The 26,730-nt window shown below is 40.1% G+C and overlaps 1 protein-coding gene across 1 annotated transcript; it reads right to left on the bottom strand.

The window, feature by feature from the left end:
* Positions 1-14,888: 14,888 nt before the first annotated feature.
* Positions 14,889-25,197, bottom strand: tecta.2.S (tectorin alpha, gene 2 S homeolog). Its single transcript, NM_001089292.1, is given in 7 exon segments — positions 14,889-16,459; positions 16,693-16,852; positions 17,777-17,914; positions 20,043-20,324; positions 20,740-20,870; positions 25,020-25,052; positions 25,145-25,197. Coding segments are annotated over 7 exon segments (948 nt in total). The 5' UTR covers positions 25,173-25,197; the 3' UTR covers positions 14,889-16,283.
* Between the last annotated feature and the right edge of the window lie 1,533 nt (positions 25,198-26,730).

Genomic DNA, 26,730 nt, shown 5'->3' with positions numbered 1-26,730 from the left:
TAATAACATTGAGTAACTTTAATCTCCTCCCCCATTCTGAGGTGGCAAATGTAAGACTTTATGTTACACGTCAAGAGTTTTTGATGCCCTTGATCAATTCTTCTAGAGAATGCATATAGGTGACCTGACCCAAGGGTTTCCCAGGAGAAGAAATGGAGTCTCTCGCTTCCCTGTGTTGCATCTACTGAGATAATGGATTGAAACATGAAGTTGCTGAATATTTATATGTTGTTAGGGGCATCAGTCTCACTGAGCACTGGAAGTCCTTCAGACAGTCACCTTTTATGTGAAAAGCCAACAGACATTATAAAACCAGGGCTGGACTGGGATTCAAAATATTATGGTATCGGATGGAGAGTTTAAACAGCTAGAAACATTGCAGAAGAACCACAACTTCATATACAGCTTGCTAAACCCTCCCAAATAAGAGGAACTAGTAAATGCTTAAAAAGATAACTAAATACTTGACCACTTGATGTGGTTAAAAATGTCCTATTTTATATAGTGAACTTATTGCACGAGGCTAAAGTTTGAGCTTGTCAATAGCAGCAATGATCCAGGACTTCAAACTTGTCACAGGGGGTCACCATCTTGGAAAGTGTCTGTGACACTCACATGCTCAGTGGGCTCTGATTGGCTGTTGAGAAGCTAAGCTTAGGGCTCGTCACTAATTATCCAGCAGAAAATGAGCTTCCCTGGCTGTAATATAAGCTGATGCTACAGGTTTGCTGATTATTCAATTCTGATGCTAATTGCACTGGTTTCTGTGCTGCCATGTAGTAATTATGTGTATTAATTACTAATCAGCCTTATATTGTGACATTTCTATTCTAAAAGTTTTATACTACAGTTTCTGACATCTCTTTGACTCCTCATAAGCTCCAGTAGGCACCGAATAAGGATAAAGTTAAACCACGGAGCTCCTACGTTGAATAAAATGGAACCATAAAATTAGACGTTACTTCCTTATATCAACAGGTTTATCTCCCATTATTATAAATTGTTAATGGTTTAAAACAAACATTATTGTTTTATTACACATAACCATGTAACCAATAAGGATATAGTACTATTTTTACAATATTTTTTCTATAATAAAATAGAATCAGGTGCAGAAACTTTATATAACCCATATCCTAGGGCAGGTGGCAAACGTTACATACAGTAGTGAAATCGGACTTGAAAAAGACAAAGTCCATCAAGTTCAACCCCTCCAAATGAAAACCCAGCCCCATACACACACCCCTCCCTACTGTCACATAAATGATATATACCCATGTCTATACTAACTATAGAGTTTAGTATCACAATAGCCTTTGTATTATGTCTGTCCAAGAAATCATCCAAGTCCCTCTTATAGTCATTAACTGAATCATCACCCGGCAGTGCATTCCCCAACCTCACTGTCCTCACTGTGATGAACCCCCTACTCTGTTCCTTTAAATGAAACTTCTTTTCCTCTAGTCTGAAGGGGAGGCCTCTGGTACGTGATTCTCTTTATGGGTAAAAAGGTCCCCTGCTATTTGTCTATAATGTCCTCTAATGTACTTGTAAAGTCTAATCATGTCCCCTCACAAGCGCCTTTTTTCCAGAGAAAACAACCCCAACCTTGTCAGTCTCCCCTCATAATTTAACTCTTCCCTCCCTCTAACCAGTTTAGTTGCACTTAGTCTCTGCACTCTCTCCAGCTCATTTATATCCCTCTTAAAGGGATACTGTCATGGGAAAATGTTTTTTTCCCAAACGAATCAGTTAATAGTGCTGCTCCAGCAGAATTCTGCTCTGAACTCCATTTCTCAAAAGAGCAAACAGATTTTTTTATATTCAGTTTTGAAATCTGACATGGGGCTAGACATTTTGTCAATTTCCCAGCTGCCCCAAGTCATGTGACTTGTGCTCTGATAAACTTCAATCACTCTTTACTGCTGTACAGCATGTTGGAGTGATATAACCCCCCCCCTCCAGCAGCCAAACAAAAGAACAATGGGAAGGTAACCAGATAGCAGCTCCCTAACACAAGATAACAACTGCCTGGTAGATCTAAGAACAACACTCAATAGTAAAAACCCATGTCCCACTGAGACACATTCAGTTACATTGAGAAGGAAAAACAGCAGCCTGCCAAAAAGCATTTCTCTCCTAAAGTGCAGGCACAAGTCACATGACCAGGGGCAGCTGGGAAATTGACAAAATGTCTAGCCCCATGTCAGATTTCAAAATTGAATATAAAAAAATCTGTTTGCTCTTTTGAGAAATGGATTTCAGTGCAGAATTCTGCTGGAGTAGCACTATTAACTGATGTGTTTTGAAAATTTTTTTTTTCCCATGACAGTATCCCTTTAAGGACTGGAGTCCAAAACTGCCCCCATACTCCAGATGAGGCCTCACCAGGGACCTATAAAGAGACAGAATTATGTTTCATCCCTTGAGTTAATGCCGTTTTTTATACAAGAACTTTATTTGCTTTAGTAGCCACAGAATGACACTGCCCAGAATTAGACAACTTGTTATCTACAAAGACCCCAAGATCCTTCTCAGTTAAGGAAACTCCCAACACACTGCCATTTAGTGTATAACTTGCATTTATATTATTTTTGCCAAAGTGCATAACCTGCATTTATCAACATTGAACCTCATTTTCCAGTTTGCTGCCCAGTTTTCCAGTTTAGACAAATCACTGTGCAAAGTGGCAGCATCCTGCATGGAACCTATAGTTCTGCACAATTTAGTATCATCTGCAAAAATAGAAACAGTACTTTCAATGGCCACCTCCAGGTCATTAATAAACAAGTTGAAAAGCAAGGGACCTAGTACAGAGCCCTGCGGTACTCCACTAACAACACTGGTCCAATTAGAAAATGTTCCATTTACCACCACTCTTTGTAGTCTATCTTTTAGCCAGTTCTCTATCCAGGTACAAATACTATGTTCCAGGCCAACATTCCTTCATTTAACCATTAAACTTTTGTGTGACACTGTATCAAATGCTTTGGTAAAGTCTAAGTAAATCACATCCACTGCCATCCCAAAATCGAGATCCCGACTCACCTTCTCATAAAAAGAAATTAAGTTAGTCTGGCAAGATCTATTACGCATAAAACCATGCTGTTACAAACTCATAGTATTATGATTTGCTATGAAGTCCAATATCATCCTTTAATAACCCTTAGAAAAGCTTTCCTACCACTGACGTCAGACTAACTGGCCTATAGTTTTGAGGCTGAGAACGGGATCCCTTTTTGAATAGAGGCACCACATTAGCAATTCACCAGTCTCTCTGCAATATGCCAGACCTCAAAGAATCCTTAAAAATAAAGTAAAGAGATTTGGCAATCACAGAGCTAATTAATTACCCTGGGATGAATACCATCTGGCCCGGACCTTTGTTTATCTTAACACGTTCTAGTCTCTTTTGTATTTCCTCATGTGTGAACCATGCATCATTAGTTTTAGTATTACTAGTATTGGGACTATTAATAAGGAAATCTTCATTTACTGGTTCCTCATTTGTGTAGACAGACGAAAAATATGAGGTCAAAATCTGCACTTTTTTTTGTTTTCATCAACCAGCTGACCCCCTCTGATATTAAAGGTCCCACCCTTTCCTGCTTAATTTTTTTATTATTAACATATTTAAAAAATAATTTTGGATTATTTTTACTGCTTGCTGCAATATCCTTTTCCATATACATTTTAGCTTGCCTGTTTTTTTGCATGATTTATTGGCCTTCTTGTACCTTATAAATGATTCTAACTTAAAAGCCTTAAAAGGCCCACCTCAACACCAACACTTCTATTGAACCAAAAAGGTTTTGCTTTGCAACAAAGTTCCTTGTAGGGCACTAAGTGGTGAGCCCTTGTGTCCAGTGCTCTAGTTAAAGGCCCCTTATATTTTAAGTGATAGGTGTAGCTAGAAACCGCTAGTAAATGCCTTAAAGGAGAACTGAACCCCAGAAATGGTTATGGTTAAAATTGCCATATTTTCTATACTGAACCTATTGCACGAGGCTAAAGTTTGAGCTTGTCAATAGCAGCAATGATCCAGGACTTCAAACTTGTCACAGGGGGTCACCATCTTGGAAAGTGTCTGTGACACTCACATGCTCAGTGGGCTCTGATTGGCTGTTGAGAAGCTAAGCTTAGGGCTCGTCACTAATTATCCAGCAGAAAATGAGCTTCCCTGGCTGTAATATAAGCTGATGCTACAGGTTTGCTGATTATTCAATTCTGATGCTAATTGCACTGGTTTCTGTGCTGCCATGTAGTAAGTATCTGTATTAATTACTAATCAGCCTTATATTGTGACATTTCTATTCTATGAGTACTGTATATTGTGAGTGGGTCCCTAAGCTCAGTAAGTGACAGCAGCACAGAGCATGTGCAGTGAATCAGCAGAAAAGAAGATGGGGAGCTACTGGGGCATCTTTGGAGACACAGATCTTTACTGCTAAAGGGCTGTGGTTGCCTTGGGCTGGTACAGAAGCACAAAACATAATGTGCAACATTTCTGCCTACTTCTTTAGTGAGGCTTTAGTTCTCCTTCAATAGTTTTATTACTACAGTTTCTGACATCTCTTTGGCTCCTCCTAAGCTCCAGTAGGTACCGACTATGGATAAAGTTAAACCACAGTTAACCCTAACCCTTAAATGGAACAATAAAATTCGACGTTACTTCCTTATATCAACAGGTTTATCTCCCATTATTAATAATTGTTTATGGTTTAAAATGAACAGGTTATTGTTTTATTGCACGTAGTCCTGCTGCCAATAAGGATATAGCATTATTTTTACAATAAGATAGAATTATGTGTATAAACAGAGCACTTTATATAACCCATGTCTTGGGCAGGTGGCAACGGTAGGGCACTAAGTGGTGCGCCCTTGTGTCTGGTGTCCTAGTTAAAGGCCCCTTATATTTAAATGCCTTAAAAGAGAACTAAACCCTAAAAATAAATGTGGTTAAAAATGTCCTATTTTATATAGTGAACTTATTGCACGAGGCTAAAGTTTGAGCTTGTCAATAGCAGCAATGATCCAGGACTTCAAACTTGTCACAGGGGGTCACCATCTTGGAAAGTGTCTGTGACACTCACATGCTATATTGTGAGTGAGTATATTATAAGTCACTAGACCCAACAGCAAATAATTCAGTTTTATTTGCATTATTAAAACCTCTGGAATATGATTCTGTTTGTATACAAGTGTAATTAAAGCTGCCCACACATACCAATTTTAGTCAAATCCAGCCTGGAATATTCAGCCGCATATCATGCAACTGGCTGGGATTTGAGCCATGAACCTCCAGCTTTTTTTTTCAAGTACACAGAGGCCCAACCAGTCCCCCATCAGCTCACTCCACATTGACTCCAGCTGCCCTTCTGGTATTTGCCAGTGTTTGCCAGTCCAGGTCTGTGCCAGTTAGTGAGCAACTTTGCTGTCTGCTCACCTGGACCAATGGTTAAGGCATCGCACCAGAAAGCCGGACGACCCTGGCTCGAATCCCACCAGAGTCTAATAGCAACTGATCATACACATGAGTTTCTATTTGGGTTGCCACATGTCCAGTTTTGACCCAAACAGCCCAGTAATTTGAAGGGCTGCCCGGGTAAAAACTTTTTCAAATTAGGAAAACCAGGCAGGAATCCCTATGATTGACACTGCTATCGGCCAAACGAAGATCGTCATGTCAAAGCCCCGCCTCCTGATGTTATGGTCTGCTCCCTCCATGTCCCAGCCCCAACCCCTCCTTGGCACAGCCCACCCTCTCCGTCAGAACCCCGCCCCCTGCCTGTTCTCCATTGGGCTAAAAGGTGGCAACCCTAGTTTCTGCCCTTCAAGCTGTGAGTCTTTCTCCCAAGGGACCTGTTATCTTATATTGTTACAATTAGTTATTTGCTTATCTTGAAATTGTTACAAAAGTATCTTATCTTGTGCCGTGGCTGTTCTCTGCAGAGAAAAAGGGACTTTCCAGTACAAATGAGGGACTGCGGGTTGAGCTGTCAAAAGAGTTCTCTAAAAACGGGACAGTTGGGAGGTATGCAGTATAAAGTGAATAAACTACCCCCTCTTGTAAATTATAAGGATATTATAAGTTACCGAGGAGTTTCATGACCATATAAAAACACGAGGCTGAAGGCCGAGGGATTTTATACAGGTCATAGAACTCCGAGGTAACTTCTAATATCCTCATATTTTACAACTGGGGGTACTTTATTTATTATAATACACACGTTTCAGTGGAGCAATTGAATTGTGTTCATTGTTCTATAAAATTTACATTAGAATGTGATCCAAGCACATTACACTTCCTTAGCTTTACATGTCTGAAGGGCAAATTTAGTACAACTCTTTATAAAAATTTCTATTTGTTGGCGAAAACTGCGACTTTTTTCGGATTTGATACCTGAAACCTACGACTTTTTCAGATTTGATGCCCGAAAACCTACAGATTGGAACAATTTACTAAAGGCTATCAGTTTCCATCCACCTGCTTTAAGCAAAGGGTTACCTTGAAGTTAATTTACTGGGTGCGTAAAAAAACGTCTATTTGTTGGTGAAAACTTTGACTTTTTCGGATTTGATACAGGGAACCTGCAACTTTTTCAGATTTGATACATGGAACCTGCGACTTTTTCAGATTTGATACACGGAACCTGCGACTTTTTCAGATTTGATACACGGAACCTGCGACTTTTTCAGATTTGATACATGGAACCTGCGACTTTTTCAGATTTGATACACAGAACCTGCGACTTTTTCAGATTTGATACACGGAACCTGCGACTTTTTCAGATTTGATACATGGAACCTGCGACTTTTTCAGATTTGATACACGGAACCTGCGACTTTTTCAGATTTGATACACGGAACCTGCGACTTTTTCGGAATTTGATAAATGGAACCTGCGACTTTTTCAGATTTGATACATGGAACCTGCGACTTTTTCAGATTTGATACACGGAACCTGCGACTTTTTCAGATTTGATACACGGAACCTGCGACTTTTTCAGATTTGATACATGGAACCTGCGACTTTTTCAGATTTGATACACAGAACCTGCGACTTTTTCAGATTTGATACACGGAACCTGCGACTTTTTCAGATTTGATACATGGAACCTGCGACTTTTTCAGATTTGATACACGGAACCTGCGACTTTTTCAGATTTGATACACGGAACCTGCGACTTTTTCGGAATTTGATACATGGAACCTGCGACTTTTTCAGATTTGATGCCCAAAAATCATGAAATCTTCAGATTAATCAGAGGGTTACCCCGCAGTTAATTTGCTGGGGTGCGTAGAAAAACTTCTATTTGTTGGTGAAAACTGTGATATTTTCGGATTTGATACCTGGAACCTGCGACTTTTTTGGATTTGATACCTGGAACCTGCGACTTTTTCGGATTTGATACCTGGAACCTGTGACTTTTTAGGATTTGATGCACGAAAACCATGAAATGTTTGGATTAATCAAAGGGTTACCCTGAAGTTAATTTTCTGGGTTACGTAGAGAAACTTCTACGGACAACCTATATGAGGTTGAAACATCACATATGGTACAGACATTTCTAGACAGAGGTTATAACAAGGAAAATCTGGTAAATATAAAATTAAAAAAGGAAAAAAGGAAGTACAAAATAGAATACAATTTATTAACACCAATAATATAAATGAAAAAGCAGTTTGTAAAATAGATTTAAAATATTGATATTGGACCCAAAATATGGCAAATTGTTCGGCCAACCCCAGCTCTTTTCATATAAAAGAGAGAGAGAGAGATGTAGGGGATTTCATAAAACCTAGAAAACAGATCTAAAGTAAGTAAGTAAATTTAAAGGTACCACTCCCTATATAAACTATAGCAGCCATTACAATGGAATTACTAAAGGTGATTGTGTACAACATCCCTTAAAGGGAACTAAACCAGACAAGCAGGAGCATGAATGTGCCTCCAAAAGATGAAAATATATTGGAAAAAGCAGAGAAAAAGAAAGGAAACCACATTAAAACGAAAAGAGACATGGGATTAGAATCCTGCATTGGGTCAGGTACCTGTGTGGATATAGATGCAGTTTGTGGGTTGTGGGTCGGGTTGCGGGTCTCATCTAAATGTTATATTGTCTATATTTTAGTCCTTTTAATACTTTACAAAACTTGTTTCTGTCACCGCCCATTTGTTATGATGTCACTTCCGGTTTGCAGCAACACCACTTCCTGTTTGATGGTGGTCAGCGGGTTGCGGGTCAGGGTTGCGGATAAGGCAGTTGCGAGTTCGGGTCCGGCCTGGGTCTTAGAAATTGGTTCCAGCAGGACTCTACATGAGATATCCCAGTTAAGATCTAAGAGAAGATCTGGGGTAGAACTGAAAATGAGACAAAAAGAAAATTTCTACAAAGAGAGTGTTTTTGGATAAACAACCCCCGAGGGTCCTTTAAGCATTGTGTATAAGAATTTCTTTGTATATTTTTCTTTTGTGAATCTGCTGTACATGGGTTGGAGATTTCACTGGATTGAGTTCACAATTGAAATGGGTTTCTTGGACTTATATATTGAACCATTGGGACACATTCACACATGAATTTCAAAATTCCTTTTGATTTTGAAAAAAAAAAAAATGGCTGATAAATTGTCTCCAGCTGCCACACCAACCACTTATGTGTCAGTTCATTTTCTAGAATATTGTTCTCGGAAGCAATTACTGGGAAAATGTTACAGTAACATTCACATATAAAATACGTTGTGCAGTCGCAGCATATGAAACCATACATGCACTTTTATCAGTTTAAAAATAATGCAAAGTTCAAAGGGAATAAACTCAAAAATGTTTTGCCTCTTTATAGGTACCTGGTAAAGCCTCATCTAGAGTATGGGGGCAGTTTTGGACTCCAGTCCTTAAAGGGGAAGTAAAGTGTAAAACAGAATAAGGCTAGAAATGTTGTACTTTATATACAAAACATAAACATGAACTTACTGCACCACAAGCCTAATCAAACAAATGATTTATGCTTTCAAAGTTGGCCACAGGGGGTCACCATCTTGTAACTTTGTTATACATCTTTGCAAGACCAAGACTGTGCACATGCTCAGTGTATCTGGGCTGCTTAGGGATCGTCATAAATGATCAAAACAGCACAAGTCAAATAATATCTGCCAGAAGCCGATACAGCAAGACTGATTAATAATCAGAATATACAGACTGCACTGGCTCCTGTGTTGTCATGTAATCTAATGTGGATTTTATAGTTTTTGTATTGTTTAATACAAACTTTCTCCAACTCTGCAGAACCAGCGGCTGCAGCAAAATAATCCTCCAAATAGAATCCCAGTTTATCAGTTTAAAACTGGCTCCATGATCTTTGTCCCTGCAGCTGGAGTTGGAAACAGTAAAGGGAATGTAAAAGCCAAAATAAAATCCAATACAAATCTCTACAAAGTCGCCTACTGCTCTACATGGAAACAAACAAAGCTGCTTGAGTTCTGCATGGCTGGGAAGTAAGGCGGGGGCTCCCCCTGCTGTTCATAAGTAGGATTGTTTCCCTGCAGAGCAGTTAGGGACCGTCTGACAATTCCTATCCACAGCAGTAAATGAAGGGAGAATTTAACTGCAGACAGTCAGGTTTCTTATAAAAACTGTGCACATTTTTTAATTAAAGTATATTGGAGATAGGTTTATTTTTTATTAAGAAAGTAAAAATTGGATTTTATTTTTTTTTGCCTTTACATGCTCTTTAAAAAAGATATAAATGAGCTGGAGAGAGTGCAGAGACTAAGTGCAACTAAACTGGTTAGAAGGAGGGAAGAGTTAAATTATGAGGGGTTGGGGTTGTTTTCTCTGGAAAAAAACGCTTGTGAGGAGACACATTTCACCAACACTTCTTCAATAGAAATGCTGTAAGTATCTGTGCTCAGCACTAGAAGCATTTCATTACCATAACATACGTGTGGTGCCTAATTGCTCCTACTGATTTCAGGTGTCAGGGTTACACAAGCAATAACTGCTAGGGATGGGCGAATTTGACCCCTTTAGTTTCGCCAAAAATTTACCGCCGGCAAAATGTCGCCGATGCCCATTAAAGTCTATGGGCATCAAAAAAAATTTTGACGCGCCTTTTTATTTTGACGCACGGCGCTATACAAGTCTCTGGGCGTCATTTTTTTGGCGAAAGAAGGTGAAAAAAATCGCCCATCCCTAATAACTGCCATAAAATAGGAATTAGTTATAAGTGGTTTGTGTATTTATGGGGCATGGAGGATGTCACCGTCTGTAACCTGACCAAATTCATACAAAACAAACAAAATAAAAAAAAATCAAATAAAAGCTGAAACTTTATTTACTTAGTTAATACTGAAAGTAACCCAAGGAGTTATGAGGAAAAATAGGACTGCTTGAAAATGACTTTAGTTGCTTTATACTTTATTATAATGAGTGTCATCAAGTCTTACCTACAAACGTTTACGTGACTGTGAGAGGTACTACATCATACATACATGCTTCCTTAGAAGAGTAATGTTAATAAAGGAATCATTGTTAAGAAATATATAGTGATGGGCAAAAAATTTGCGAAATGGCGCTGGCATCTCGTTTTTGACGCCGGCGCCTGTTGTTTTTTTTTTTGACGCCGGCGAAAATTTTCTTTGACGCCAGCGAATTTTTTCGGGGCGAATTTTCGTGGGCGTCGAATAAATTCGCCCATCACTAGAAATATATGATTTTAACTGCAGCTCTTTGATTTTAAGTGCATCTCTTAGAGGCCATCTGAGTGGCTGAGATGGGATCTTGAGGTTTAAATCCCATATGATCGTCCCCTAACTGTATTTTAGGTTGGGATTTGAAGACCATTCATTGAATAAGTACCATTAGATCTTTCACCATTTGCCTACAGGCCAGCTAGAGCCTGAGTTAGAGTTAGAGCCTGAGTTAGAGTTAGAGCTTTCTGGATCACGGGTTTCTGGATAACAGATCTATTTCTGTGTAATAATAAAACAGTAGCTTGTACTTAATCCCAACTGAGATATAATTAATGCTTATTGGAAGCAAAACCAGCCGATTGGCTTTATACGTTTATATGATTTTCTAGTAGACTTAAGGTATGAAGTTCCAAATTACAGAAAGATCCGTTATCCGGAAAACCCCTGGTCCCGAGCATTCTGGATAACAGGTCCCCTACCCGTTCTTCTAAATAGAGACGGGCGAATTTATTTGCCAGGCGCGAATTCGTGGCTAATAAATTTGCGAAACCACCGCGATAACTTTTTCCGCGTTTTTTGCTCGAAAACAAGACGCCGGCACAGTTTTGCGAATTTTTCGCCCCAAATTCGCCCATCACTACTTATAAACCCACTAATCACATTTTAATCAGATTTTGAAACACATATTAAACTATGGATGTGAAAGCTGGGCAATGAAGAGGACTTACAATATAAAAGTATGGGTGGGAAGGAAAACATGATCAAATCCTAGCTGACCATCCACTCATTACACACATGTCCAGACTAAGGCTTTTCGTGGATATATTAGAATACCCAGTTCATTAAAAAAGGCAGTAGATGAAGGGAAAACTGAAAATCAATATGGTGGATGGATTTAGGCACAACAATAATGTCATTGAGAAGCCTGGAGACTCATTTTGATTATTTGATTACATTTTGTTCTGGTCACTCTACATTAGGAGTATGTGTGACTATGACAACTGAAACAATCTTGGAGTGCGACACTTTCACACTTTTCTATGACTTAAGTAACCCAAGAAACCTCGCTAACTTTGGTTCATCATTTAATTACCTTTCATTCTTTTCTAAACCAAGTTTGTATGTATTCCATCTTTGTGCCAGTCTCCTTCTGGAGCACCGAGTGCTGCAGTTACCACTGAGTGATTGGCTTATGACAAAAATGACCTGGTGTATGGAGTGCAGGAACCTGATATGAATGATGAACAATCTGTAAAATAAGAATAAACAGGTATGGGATACATTATCCGGAAGCCCATTATACAGAAAGCTTTGAATTACGGAAAGGCCATCTCCCATAGACTCCATTATAATCAAATAATCCAAATTTTAAAAAGGATTTCCTTTTTGTCTGTAATAATAAAACAGTAGCTTGCACTTGATGTAATTAATTGTTATTGGAAGAAAAACCAACCTATTGGGTTTATTTAATGTTTTAATGATTCTCTAATAGACTTAAGGTATCCGAAAAACCCCAGGTCATCAGAATTCTGGATAACAGGTCTCATACCTGTACTAATAATCTATCTATCTATCTATCATCTATCTATCTATCATCTATCTATCTATCTATCTATCATCTATCTATCTATCTATCTATCATCTATCTATCTATCTATCTATCTATCTATCTATCTATCATCTATCTATCTATCTATCTATCTATCTATCTATCTATCTATCTATCTATCATCTATCTATCTATCTATCATCTATCTATCTATCTATCTATCTATCTATCTATCTATCTATCTATCTATCATCTATCTATCTATCATCTATCTATCTATCTATCTATCTATCTATCTATCATCTATCTATCTATCTATCTATCTATCTATCTATCTATCTGTCTGTCTGTCTGTCTGTCTGTCTGTCTGTCTGTCTGTCTGTCTGTCTGTCTGTCTATCTATCTATCTATCTATCTATCATCTTCTCTTGCACTTCACACCCCTACTGAATGCCTGGTTACCAGTGTGTTAGATTTCCCTTACATTACCCCAAACATTCATGTTAAGTGGACCTGTCACCCACACACAAAAATCTGTATAATTACCAAATTAAACATGAAATGCAATTTGTATTTTTTATTAAAGCATTTATGGGTGTTCTGTTTTTTTGCATGTGAAAAGCCATGAGTCCACTTCTACAGGATTCTCTGTGATCAGCCACCATAGCCTGTTCTTTATAATTTCAAGAAAATGAATTAATACAAGAGGCCATAGGGGACTGGAGACCATACTCTACCTCAAAAAGTGGTATCAAGGCAAGTCCTCTGTTTGTTATGAAAGAAATGCCGACACCAGAAATGAAACCTTTATTGCATAGATCATGACATTGTCTTTGCATACTATTTATAATTTTGCCACAGAATTATTTTCCCAATACCCATTGTCTATCTGATCCCTCATGGTTCTCTATGAGGGGGCTGCCATATTTGTGCAGCAGGAGTCTGTCGGCATTAGAAACGCTAAAGCTTCCATATGTGTTGATGTTTAGGCCCCTAACCACAAATCTTCCTCTACCACCATTTTATACACCCATAACTCTGCACCGCCCTACATCTCTGAACTCATTTCTAGATACTCACCCAACCACTTACTACTCTCCTCTACCTCCTCACACACTGGCCTTCAAGACTTTGCAAGCGCTGCACCCCTCCTCTGGAATTCTCTCCCACGCTCTGTCCCACTTTCTCCCAACCTTTCTGCTTTCAAAAGATCTCTTGAAGCAAACTTATTTAGAGAAGCCTACCCTCACTCTTTTACCAAATGCAATACCATGTGCTACATCTCTCTTCTGCATATTTTTGATCTTTCCCACTTCCACACCTTGTGTCTAATTCCCTTCCCTTTAATATTGTTAGTTATTTTGGACAGGGACTTTCCCACCTTTTGTACCAGCACTGGTTGTTTTGTATGTAACTCTGTATGTTCTATGCGTGTAATTCATATAAGCACATTCATTTTACAGTGCTGCACAATATGTTGGCACTCTAAAAATACAGAAGAAGAAGTCAACCTAACTTTACTATGTTTCTATGTTACTATGGTAGACCAAGATATTGGGCATTGAACGGATCAAGTATCTCTACATGTGATACATAAGGATCCAAACATGTGTGGAGCTATTTGCTTTCATTATCATTTCTAACCCCTAAGTGTCTCCTTTGTTTATAACACAAAATTGACTTCAGGAGAACACGTGGGGATCATTCTCCACTGTAAATCTGACGGATCTCTGGTGGAAATTGTCAAGTGCAACAAATTCCTTGGGGGACATCTGGTGGAGAACCTCTCCTGGTCCCTTAACACCAGCTCTATAGTGAAGAAAGCACAGCAGCGTCTCTACTTTCTGCGAAAGCTGAAAAAAGCCCACCTTCCACCACCCATTCACACTATCTTCTACAGAGTGTCTATTGAAAGCATTTTATGCAGCTGCATCACTACCTGGTATGGAAACTGCTCTGTATCAGATCGCAAGATCCTGTAGCGGGTGGTGAGGACAGTGGAAAAGATCATTGGGGTCTCACTACCTGCCATTATGGATATTTACCACATCCGCTGTCTCCAGAAGGCGACCAGCATTGTCAGGGATAGCACCCACCCTGCACATCAGTGGTGTAACTAGATGTTGCTGGGCCCCACAGCAAATTAATTTTAGGGCCCCCAACATATCCAGTGTTTGTCCTGTTTTACCAATATATGTTCAAATTGCTCATCAATGAGAGCCTCATGGGGCCCCCTGTACCTCCTGGGCCCCCCTGCAGCCGCAGGGTCTGCTTCCTCTGTAGTTACGCCCCTGCTGCACATCATCTCTTTACCCTCCTGCCATCCTGTAAAAGATACCGCAGTATTCGAGCGCTGACTTTCCACAAGCCATCAGGTATCTCAACTCCCAAGGACTGAACTGAATATATTCATAAGGAACTGAAAAGTCCACCAGAGAGCCTAGTCAAATATGAGAGCCATCATACCTTCGCCAAGTCATTAAAGACTTTCTGTAAACATCAATGAAGTCCTCTTGTCATGCTAGAATGTTTTATCGTTTGCTTTTAATATTGACCAATGACATCTCCCCAGAAAAGAACTTACGGTATATGCAAAGAATCTAGATTTTTTTTTAAGTTATGCAAATAATTCTTTATTTCATATTTCTTTTTTTTTTGTAACTTATAATTTTATTAAAGAAAGAGCAGAAAAAAAAGATACAGTCGTACATGTAGAATGCATTGATCATCAACATTGTTAAGGATAAGCAAATGTCATGCCATACTGAAGGATAGTCAATATTATCATAAAACAGATTAACTGTGTGTACAGCTGAGGAGGCTCTAATTTTTATCTCAATTTAAAGGCAAAGAAAGGAAACGTGAAAAGGTAGAGTAGGAAAGGGGGGGAAGAAATAAGAGGCAAAGAAAAAAAGGGGGGGGAGAAAGGGGAAAGAAAGATAGAACAGGTATGCGCCCAGTTTTGAATGGAATACATGAGAGGCTTTATTTCATATTTCTAACCCTGCTTTTAAAACTTAGAAGACGAAACATAATGCAATGAGTAGAGATACAGAGAATCCAGGATTCAAGTCAAGGTAGAGCCAAATCTTTTGTTGAGGATTTTTTTTTTTGTTATTCGGCTAAATTCGGTTCACTCATAGTATCACAAAGCAGTATTCAGTTTTCATGGTAGTGAATGTGTATGTGCAGTTCTCAAGCATTTAGCATAAGAAATAGAAAGGTCACAGCTTTTCTGCTGAGGAGAACTTGGTCTTTCTAAGCAGTGGAGCAGATGCAAAGACAACAGCATTTGCCATTTGGATGTTATCGCAATGAATACCCTTTCATATATAAATTACATTCACATGTAGGAGGGTGAAGTGCAATATGGCTTGTTGCCACTCAAGGGCGGTTGGTAATGTGGTGCCAGTTCAATTTTAGAGGCCCATTTATAGCTGTAAGTTTCATTTAACAGAAAGAGCACTGCTTCTTGCACTGGGCCTCCACTGATCATTGGCTTATCCAATGTGATCTCTATAAGCAGCCGTGGCTACAACCCTAGTAGATGTCATAAACCATTGACGTGATGGCATAGTGCTACTGTAGTTCTGTTTCTGCTGCTGCCAGAAGAATGAAGAACTTGAGATTGTAAATCTTGTTTCTATGGCCACTGACCTCTAGCATTTTCAGATTGGTTTGAAAGAGGTAGAAAAGAGGCTAATGGGGTATTTATGTCTCTTTCTCTCTCTACAAAATGTTGGGCAGGGAATACTATCATCTGAATTGTAGTAGCAATCCCAGTAGGGGGGCAAGTATCCCACAAGACAAAATAGAATCAATGGCATCTATAACATATCTACTTCATTGATGCTTGAAGACACCTCTGAGCGAAAGAGATAGGGAGGCTTAGCAAAGACAAAGCACATATTCATTAACATTATAAGCTAAAAATAGGAAATCTGAATCTCCAATGTGAAGGAAAGAACAGAACACTACTCAAGCTCATGTAAAAAAAATTAAAAGTGATGACAATACAAAGGGAAATATTTGATGAGTGAACTTAAAAGCATTGGCCAATGCCAATTCTGCATGAGTAGTGCCAGGTCGATGGCTGACAGAGCAAATTGCCGGAGCACCATTCCTCCTCGCACTCCACGTCCCCATCCATGTTGCATGTGCACTTCGTCTCACAGGTGGGATCCTTCCAGAAGGTCTCGTTGTATTTCACAAAATTAGCTGAAAACAGCAGAATAACTTTATTAACACTCTGCTCTAGATCACCTGAAACTGCTGTAGAGGTAAAAAAAATGGCAAAGGTGCAACAAATTGTGGCCAAATGGGTGTATTCTGGGAGATTATAGCACTATGAATATCATATGGCATGGGCCAACAACAGCTAATAGAATGAATTTGGGAACCATACATGTGGGGCACTCTAATCATTTCAAAACATCCCAGATATAAAGTACCTTCATAGACACATCCACCTGCAACCCTGAACTTGTCCACCTCGAAGAGCCAGCGCCCAGGGGTATTTACATTGGATGTCTTATTAATGTTAATGATATCAGGTGTCCTTGACCCAGGAATATTAAAGTAATTAGTCTTGTCTCCACTGTTGAAACCAGCCTGAAAGACAGGAAAAATGTCTACCCATAGAAATGGCCACTTTCCAATGGAACACGGTTTTGTAGATTCTTTTTAGATTCACCCCCACAACATAGATATGACCGAGGTCTCTTTACTTATAACACTGGTAAGGTGTCTATAACCATCTCTCTTAAGTACTTAGAGAAATATGCAGAAGAGAAATCCCTAAATTGTGCCCTAACTGGCATTTAGGCTAGACCCCATAGTTCATAGTAAAGTATTAGATACTTGTATATAGATACACTATATCCAGGGGTACCCAGAGTACAAATACCCACTCACACCAAATCTCCCCCTAACTGACCTTTAGACTGGGCCCCCTTAGCTCATAACAAGATTACAGATATATAGAAACATTGGGGTAACAGTCACCCTGCTATAGTTCCAGGGGTACCCAGGGTACAAATAAACACTCACCCCAAATCTCCCCCTAACTGACCTTCAGACTGGGCCCCCTTAGCTCATAACAAGGTTACAGATATATATAAACATTGGGGTGTCACCCTGCTATAGTTCCAGGGGTACCCAGGGCACAAATAAACACTCACCCCAAATCTCCCCCTAACTGACCTTCAGACTGGACCCCCTTAGCTCATAACAAGGTTACAGATATATAGAAACATTGGGGTGTCACCCTGCTATAGTTCCAGGGGTACCCAGGGTACAAATAAGCACTCACCCCAAATCTCCCCCTAACTGACCTTCAGGCTGGGCCCCTTAGCCCATAACAAGGTTACAGATAAAAAGAAACATTAGATGTTGATGTTGATCAAATAGACAGTTGGACTAAATGATACGTCTATTAGCATATCTTCTGGTGCCCTACTAGCTAAGTAACTACAGAGACTCTTGAAATTCCAAAAGCACTTTAGTATGACCCAGTTTTGTATTACAATGAGTTACCTGTGCTGGGATACCTCCTAATCCTGTAAGAGGATCTCCACCGCTGGCCTTTCCTGTTGTCCAAGTAATGATCCCATAATTCAAGATGATGAAGGCTAGTTTGCCGTCGGTGGTCAGGACAGCCTGGAAAGTGTTTGTCTGAGAGCAAAATAAAAGTAAAGAATTCAACATGGATAATTCCTCATAAAAAGGATGAAAAATCTAGAAAGTACAATAATACTGAAGCTGTGTTGTTATTTGGAGGATATGCCTTTGCACTCTCTTGGCTTCATTAACAAAAAGAGGGCATTATGGTGGGTGCAACAAAGATCAGAGATACATATGTAGGTACGACATGCATAGAGTTCTAGTGCCTTGCTACCCGTGCAGTTTTATTTCATTGCTGATATAATAAAATGGAAACAACACGGCCAACTTCTAATCAGTCAGGAAGAAATTTCAGAAGAAGAAAAGGAATGTTGTTCTGCTTAGAAATGACCAGGGCAAAGGCAGATGGTCCTTCTTTGTTCTAAGTTCTTCTTCTTGTTCCTCCAAAATGTTCTTCTGAATTTCAGGCCTGTCAATGGAACCAATCCGCAGATGGCAGTCTTTTCCATTTCTTTATAAAATTGTAAAAAAAAATCTAAGACTAATATCTTGACTGGATAAAAAGAAAATAAAAGAAATGAAAGTTTACATCTCCAATAGGTGCAGGATTCTCCTGCATATAATCTGCTAGTTGGGCATAGGTTGTGCATCTTTCTTGGTCTTGGCAAACTGGTGCTAGAGCTAACGCATGTGCAGAATTTGGAATTTGGTGCAACAATGCTGGAATTCAGGGGAGAAATTCTGCATTGGGGTAAAAACGACTCTGGAATTTGGGGGGGAAATTCTGCATTGGGGTAAAAACGCCTCTTTTGCACATTGCACCTTTTCCTCTTGGCTGTCAGTAATGGGAGCACAACATCTGATATCTGAGTGTAATTAATCACCCACATGGATATCATGAGTCTCCTCTTTGTATATTTTGGCAGCAGTTGGGGTGGATGGGAGGCAAATGCCCCTGCTGTTTAATATCCTATTCGCTTTCATGGAATCCGTGAGAATTTCATCAATAAATCTTGTAGGAAAAGGAAAAGTTCTATTTGTCATCAAATTGTAATGGAGACATATCTGCCTTGTATAATGTGTATTTCTCCTCTGAATGTCACAGCAGCACCACTGCCTTTTCTATTATATTTGAACATATTAAAGGGAAACTAAAGCTTGCTCCTCAGAGCACTTTTGAAATTTACTTTAGAAGAAATACATTCTATGGCAGCAGGTCTGTGTCTCCAAAGATGCCCCAGTAGCTCCCCATCTTCTTTTCTGCTGATTCACTGATTCACATGCTCTGTGCTGCTGTCACTTACTGAGCTTAGGGACCCACTCACAATATACAGTACACATAGAATAGAAATGTCACAATATAAGGCTGATTAGTAATTAATTTGGATTCACATTACATGGCAGCAGAGAAAACAGTGCATTCTGCATCAAAACTGACTCCGTTTTATGACTGATGGAACCTCACTTTCTGCTAATGTTTTGATGATTTCCTCCGACCCCTAAGCTCAGCTTCCCAAAAGAAGCTAAGAGCCTACTGAGCATGTGCAGAGCCACTGACAAACAAAAGAGGCCTAACAAAAAAAAGAGGGGACAACTGTGAAAGCCTGGAGCATTACTGTTATAGGGCTGCTGAACCTGTGGGCTGGTACAGTAACATCAGTATATAAAATACAGTAAATATATATACTAAATTTTTGGCAGCCCTTAATCTGCCTTTAAATACAGAAAGAGATAAAAGTAAAATTGTATCTCTATTTCCCATTGATAATCAGTATGTTTTTCCCAGCTGGGACAGAAACATAACAGCCAGCTAGTAACCACATTTGTTTTTACTAATGACATCAACCTGTTATCCAGAAAGCTCCATATTACAGGATAGTCATCTCCCATTGACTCCATTTAATCGAAATAATCCACTTATATATGAATGATTTCCTTTTTCAGTGTAATAATAAAACAGTAGCTTGTCCTTGATCCCAACTAAGATATAATTAATCCTTATTGGAGGCAAATATATGATTTTCTAGTTGAAAACTCCAAGTCCCAATTTATTTTATTAAATGGAGTCTATGGGAGATGGCCTTTTCATAATTTAAATATTTCTGGATAACGGGTTTCCGGATAATGGATCTCATACATGTGTATATATAATTGCCCTTTCCCACCCCATGGCACAAACCTTTTTAGATCTTGATCCAAAGTAGGCGACTTTATCCCAAGTGGCGACAAAGGCCCATGTGGCCCTATAATTAAAGTTTGGATAGTACTTCCTCATGTCATTGGATATCCTCTCCAATAGATTTGGGTCTTTGCTTTCACGGTAATAAACTGTCCCTGCTATTTCATTGTTAACGTCCCCCCAGTAGGGAGCAACAAAGGGGCTTCCGTCTGCCAGAGGGAAAGCATTAGGGGTGTAGCTGGACACGGCCACGCCAAAAGAGATCACCCCATTGTTGTTCACCTAGAAATGCAAAGGAGGGAGGTCACAATCCTCAAGAAAGATCACATGGGCAGAAAGATTAGCAGCTGTTACGCCATCTTTATCCAGAGGGTGGCAGTGTGTGACTATAGAATTTGTTACACAGTCATATATATGTGAAAGTATCTAAAATTCTACTCCCGGCTGACATGAAAAAGCCACATAAATACAACATTGAGCACCACTGCTCCCTCCAAAAGTAGCAGAAGGCAGCTCTCCTGCATGTTTCTTCACAGGTCTTCTGCTATATTTTTTAAATAGTCAGGACCAGCAGTGCAGCCATTAGAAAGGAACAAACAAGAAGGTCAGATAAATCCTAAGAATATAGAAAGTGGTTTCCTGAAAATTTTTATCTCCAGTGACTGACACTGCTCCTAACCGAACGAAGGGCACTTACATAGAGCGAATTATGTTTCTTTCCAAAAAAGATAAAAACAGTAGAGATAGGAATGGCACTAGTTGCCCCGTCATCTTTTTTGGGGGTTACTTTGTCTCCATCTGATGGACCATATGGATAGAGTATTGGATCTGTAAAGGAAAAACAGCCGTGTTAGTTTGTGTATATAAAGGCACAAGGCTGAGTTATACAGGGAACTCTGAGTATCACTCATGTATTATAAGGGATAATGTACCCCCTACTGTAAATGATAAGGATATTAGAAGTCACTGAGGGGCTGTTCTGTGACCATATAAAGACACAAGGCTGCAGGCTGAGTTATACAGGGAACTCTGAGTATCACTCATGTATTATAAGGGATAATGTACCCCCTACTGTAAATGATAAGGATATTAGAAGTCACTGAGGGGTTGTTCTGTGACCATATAAAGGCACAAGGCTGCAGGCTGAGTTATACAGGGAACTCTGAGTATCACTCATGTATTATAAGGGATAATGTACCCCCTACTGTAAATGATAAGGATATTAGAAGTCACTGAGGGGTTGTTCTGTGACCATATAAAGGCACAAGGCTGCAGGCTGAGTTATACAGGGAACTCTGAGTATCACTCATGTATTATAAGGGATAATGTACCCCCTACTGTAAATGATAAGGATATTAGAAGTCACTGAGGGGTTGTTCTGTGACCATATAAAGGCACAAGTCTGCAGGCTGAGTTATACAGGGAACTCTGAGTATCACTCATGTATTATAAGGGATAATGTACCCCCTACTGTAAATGATAAGGATATTAGAAGTCACTGAGGGGTTGTTCTGTGACCATATAAAGGCACAAGGCTGCAGGCTGAGTTATACAGGGAACTCTGAGTATCACTCATGTATTATAAGGGATAATGTACCCCCTACTGTAAATGATAAGGATATTAGAAGTCACTGAGGGGTTGTTCTGTGACCATATAAAGGCACAAGTCTGCAGGCTGAGTTATACAGGGAACTCTGAGTATCACTCATGTATTATAAGGGATAATGTACCCCCTACTGTAAATGATAAGGATATTAGAAGTCACTGAGGGGTTGTTCTGTGACCATATAAAGGCACAAGGCTGCAGGCTGAGTTATACAGGGAACTCTGAGTATCACTCATGTATTATAAGGGATAATGTACCCCCTACTGTAAATGATAAGGATATTAGAAGTCACTGAGGGGTTGTTCTGTGACCATATAAAGGCACAAGGCTGCAGGCTGAGTTATACAGGGAACTCTGAGTATCACTCATGTATTATAAGGCTAAGGGCAGACGGGCAGATTCGGGGAGATTTAGTTGCCCTGTGACTAATCGCCTCTTCTGCATGGCAACAATCTCCCCGAACTGCTTTCTTCCTCCCTTCCACCTGCTTGAATGAGAAAACACCAGTGCAATGCACTCATGGCGCTTCAATTTACAAAATCGCCCGAAGTTGCCTCATGAGTAAACTTCGGGCGACTTCGGAAATCGAATCGCCACGAGTGCTTTAAAGCTGGCGGAAGACACGGGGAAGCAGTTTGGGGAGATTAGTTGCCCCAAAGAAGAGGCGATTAGTCACCGGGCAACTAAATCTCCCCGAATCTCTAGGTGTGCCCTTACCCTTAGGGGAGGGTGTTGTAAGTAATGTATCAGTGTTTGCAGATGAGACAAAACTATCAGCCCAATTAATTCCATCCAGGATGTGGCACTTGCAACAGGATCTTGACTAACTGGCAATCTGGGCAGCTAAGTGGCAAATGAGATTCAATGTTGATAAATGTAAAGTCCTGCACCTGGGATGTAACAATATCCACTTATACCCTTAATGGGACTGCACTAGGCAAATCCATAATGGAGACGGAGCTTGGAGTCCTTGTAGATAATAAACTTGTCTGTAGCAAGTAATGCCAGTCAGCAGCATCAAGGGCAAATAAGGTCTTGACTTGTATTAAATGGGGCAGAGAGTCACGGGAGGAGGGGGTCCCACTGTATAGAGCACTGGTAAGGCCCCATCTAGAATATGCCGTACAGTTTTGGTCTCCATCACTCAAACAGGACATTATTGTATAAGAGAGGGCAGGGCCGCCTTCAGAAATCAAGGGGCCCTGTACCGCTACATTTTCTGGGCCCCCTGGTCCCGCCCACCCCCAAGCCCCACCCCATATCTCACCCAACCCACACAGACACACACATTAAACCCCCCTAAGTTATAAAAAGCCATTGGTGGCCACCCGCACACACACACATGTTTATAAAAGTCATTGGTGATCAGGGGCCCCCTGCAAGAAAAGAAAATACTAATGGCCTGGGCCCCACACAAGTTTTTAAAATCCACTGTTGCACCCTCCTTTAAGTTTAAAAAAAAAAAAAAAAATGGTGGACAGCCCCCCCCCCCTGAAAAATTTTAAAAAATAGCTTGCCAGAGCTAAGGGGTACCCCCCTGCTGTCAGGGTGCTGCAAGCATCAGAAGAGAAGACTGGAAATCCCATACGTGCATAATTTTTCTGCTATTCAGTTCTCTGTATACTCAATGGTTGATTAAGTTTAAGTTCCGGTAAAGCTGCATTGGGATTGGATAGGCTGGAGGGGAAGATCCTACTTCACCTATCCGATCCCTGTAAACTTAATCAACCAATGAGTATACAGAGAACTGAAAATGAGAAAAATCATGCACGTATGATCATACACGCACCGGAGCTCCTGTGCTCTTTTCTGATGATTTCAGCACACTGACAGCAGGGGGGCCCAGCTAATAAAGTAAGTGAAGCATGGCTGGGCCCCGCTTATACACAAATACCTGCGGTGCCCGGTACAACTGACCCCCCGCCCTGTGCCCCCCTGATGGCGGCCCTGAGAGAGGGTACAGAGAAGGGCAACTAAGCTGGTAAAGGGAAAATCTTAGCTATGAGGAAAGACTGGCCAAATTGGGGATGTTCACGCTGGAGAAGAGGCGCTTAAGGGGTGATATGATAACTATGTATAAATATATAAGGGGATCATATAATAATCTATATAATGATTTATTTACCAGTAGGTCTTTCCAGCTGACACAAGGTCACCCATTCCGATTAGAAGAAAAGAGGTTCCGGCTAAATATTGGGAAGGGGTTTGTTACAGTGAGAGCTGTGAAGATGTGGAATTGTCTCCCTGAATCAGTGGTACAGGCCGATACATTAGATAGGTATAAGGAAGGGTCGGATGCTTTATTCACCAGTAGCTCCTCCCAGCAGACAGGAGGGAGCCAATGAGATTAGAGGAGGGAAAGGGGTGTTACAGGGAGAGCTGGGAAGTGAATCAGTGGTACAGGCTGATACATTAGATAGGTACAAGGAAGGGTCGGATGCTTTACTCACCAGTAGCTCCTCCCAGCAGACAGGAGGGAGCCAATGAGATTAGAGGAGGGAAAGGGGTGTTACAGGGAGAGCTGGGAAGTGAATCAGGGGTACAGGCTGATACATTAGATAGGTACAAGGAAGGGTCGGATGCTTTATTCACCAGTAGATCCTCCCAGCAGACAGGAGGGAGCCAATGAGATTAGAGGAGGGAAAGGGGTGTTACAGGGAGAGCTGGGAAGTGAATCAGGGGTACAGGCTGATACATTAGATAGGTACAAGGAAGGGTCGGATGCTTTATTCACCAGTAGCTCCTCCCAGCAGACAGGAGGGAGCCAATGAGATTAGAGGAGGGAAAGGGGTGTTACAGGGAGAGCTGGGAAGTGAATCAGGGGTACAGGCTGATACATTAGATAGGTATAAGAAGGGGTTGGATGGTGTTTAGCAAGTGAGGGAATACAGGGATATGGGAGATAGCTCATAGTACAAGTTGATCCAGGGACTGGTCCCATTGCATTTTGGAGTCAGGAAGGAATTTTTCCCCCTCTGAGGCAAATTGGAGAGGCTTCAGATGGGTTTTTGCCTTCCTCTGGATCAACTGGCAGTTAGGCAGGTTATATATAGACTTAAAAGGTTGAACTTGATGGACGTGTGTCTTTTTTCAACCTAACTTACTATGTTACTATGTACCCCTTCTTTAAATAATAATGATATGTACAGTATATGCTATTAGAAGTCACTGATGGAGTTTGAATATAACATTTCAGTCCTGCTGGTATATTTAATAGTGTTTGTAGGACACAAAGAATATTTCCCGAATATTTAGCAATTTTATTTTATCTTAAATTAATAAAACATACTATATATTGTTCTATCAGTAAAAAGCCGCAGCAATTACCCCCCACCCTCCCAGTTGGCTGAACACTCCTGCAGTAACCTTACCGGTGGCCAAGTCTCCGAAACACACCGTCGCAACTGAAAGAAAAGTCAATATTTATTTTGAATTAATTTAATTTGTTTTGGAACTGTAGAAACTTGTACAAAAAGCTGAAATTGGCGATACTTACCAAGAAGGAGCGGAAGAAATGTTTTCATTTTGATTTAGTTCCCCACCTTCTGGTCACGTCTGCAAGACAACATTATGTTGAACAAAAGATCCTGCCGCACAATACATCTGAGCTACAACTGAGTATCACCCGCAGACTCTGATTGTGCATCTCTTCTAAACCCCGGGGTAAATCTGCCGTCAGTGCAAATCAATTACGTTTTTGTCTTTTTCTATTTTGATGAGGGAACCTTATTAATTCATACACACTTCTGACCTCAGTTCATAACACTATATTAATTTCAAAATTAATTTGAATGAATTTTGAAATTGGTATAATGTTATGAATTGAGGTTCCCTCATTGATTATTTTTTATTCATTTATTATGTTTTTATTTATGTTTCTCTGTTCCTTGGCCCCTGCCTGTTCTTGACTAGCCCTGTATTGTTGGCTGAACCGACCTTTGCCCTATCTCCGTCCCTCCTGTCACACATTAAGGGGCCGATTCACCAAGGGTCGAATATCGAGGGTTAATTAACCATCGATATTCCACTGGGAATTAAAATCCTTCGACTTCAAATATCGTAGTCGAAGGATTTTAGCGCAAATAGTTCGATCATTCGTTTGAAGGAATAATCGTTCGATTCGAAGGATTTTAATCCATCGATCGAAGGATTATCCTTCGACCAAAAAAAATTTAGGCAAGCCTATAGGGACCTTCCCCATAGGCTAACATTTTCAATAGGTTTTAGATGGCGAACTAGGGGGTCGAAGTTTTTTCTTAAAGAGACAGTACTTCGACTATCGAATGGTCGAATAGTCGAACGATTTTTAGTTCGAATCCTTCGATTCGAAGTCGAAGTCGTAGTCGAAGGTCGAAGTAGCCCATTCGATGGTCGAAGTAGCCCAAAAAACACTTCGAAATTCCAAGTTTTTTTACTTCAAATCCTTCACTCGAAGTTAGTGAATCGGCCCCTAAGTGCTCCATGTCTATGTTGAAGGGTTGTATTTGTGCTGCAAATGACCTCATGTCTCCATATCTCATTTCTAAGTTGGTTTCCTAGTTATTCGGTTAAAGGGGGGTAATGTTATTGAATGAATAATTGTAAGCAACTTTTCAATTGGCCTTCTTGTTTTCTTTTCTATAGTTTTTGAATCATTTGCCTTCTTCTATTTCCAGCTTTCAACCTGGGATCACTGACCCCATCTAATAACAAATGCTCTGTAAGGCTACAAATGTATTGTTATCGCTACTTTGTATTTCTCATCTTTCTCTTTAATTCCTCTCCTATTCATATTCCAGTCTCTTATTCAAATCAGTGCATGGTTGCTAGGGGAATTTAGACCCTAGCAACCAGATGGCTGAAACGGCAAACTGGAGAGCTGCTGAATAAAAAGCTAAATAACACAAATAATAAAAAACTAAAACCAATTCCAAACTGTCTCAGACTATCCCTCGCTACGTCATACTAAAAGATAAGTTAAAGGTGAACAGCCCCTTTAAGATGATTCAAGGTAAGATGAAGACCTTTTGGATAGATTATTCTGAGCCATCAATTGAAAGACTCAGGAATACAGAACGTAGAACATGTTTCCATAGATAACTA

This window comes from Xenopus laevis, chromosome 7S (genome assembly GCF_017654675.1).
Source record: "Xenopus laevis strain J_2021 chromosome 7S, Xenopus_laevis_v10.1, whole genome shotgun sequence".
Taxonomy (NCBI): domain Eukaryota; kingdom Metazoa; phylum Chordata; class Amphibia; order Anura; family Pipidae; genus Xenopus; species Xenopus laevis.
This window is presented reverse-complemented; position numbering and strand designations above follow the sequence as displayed.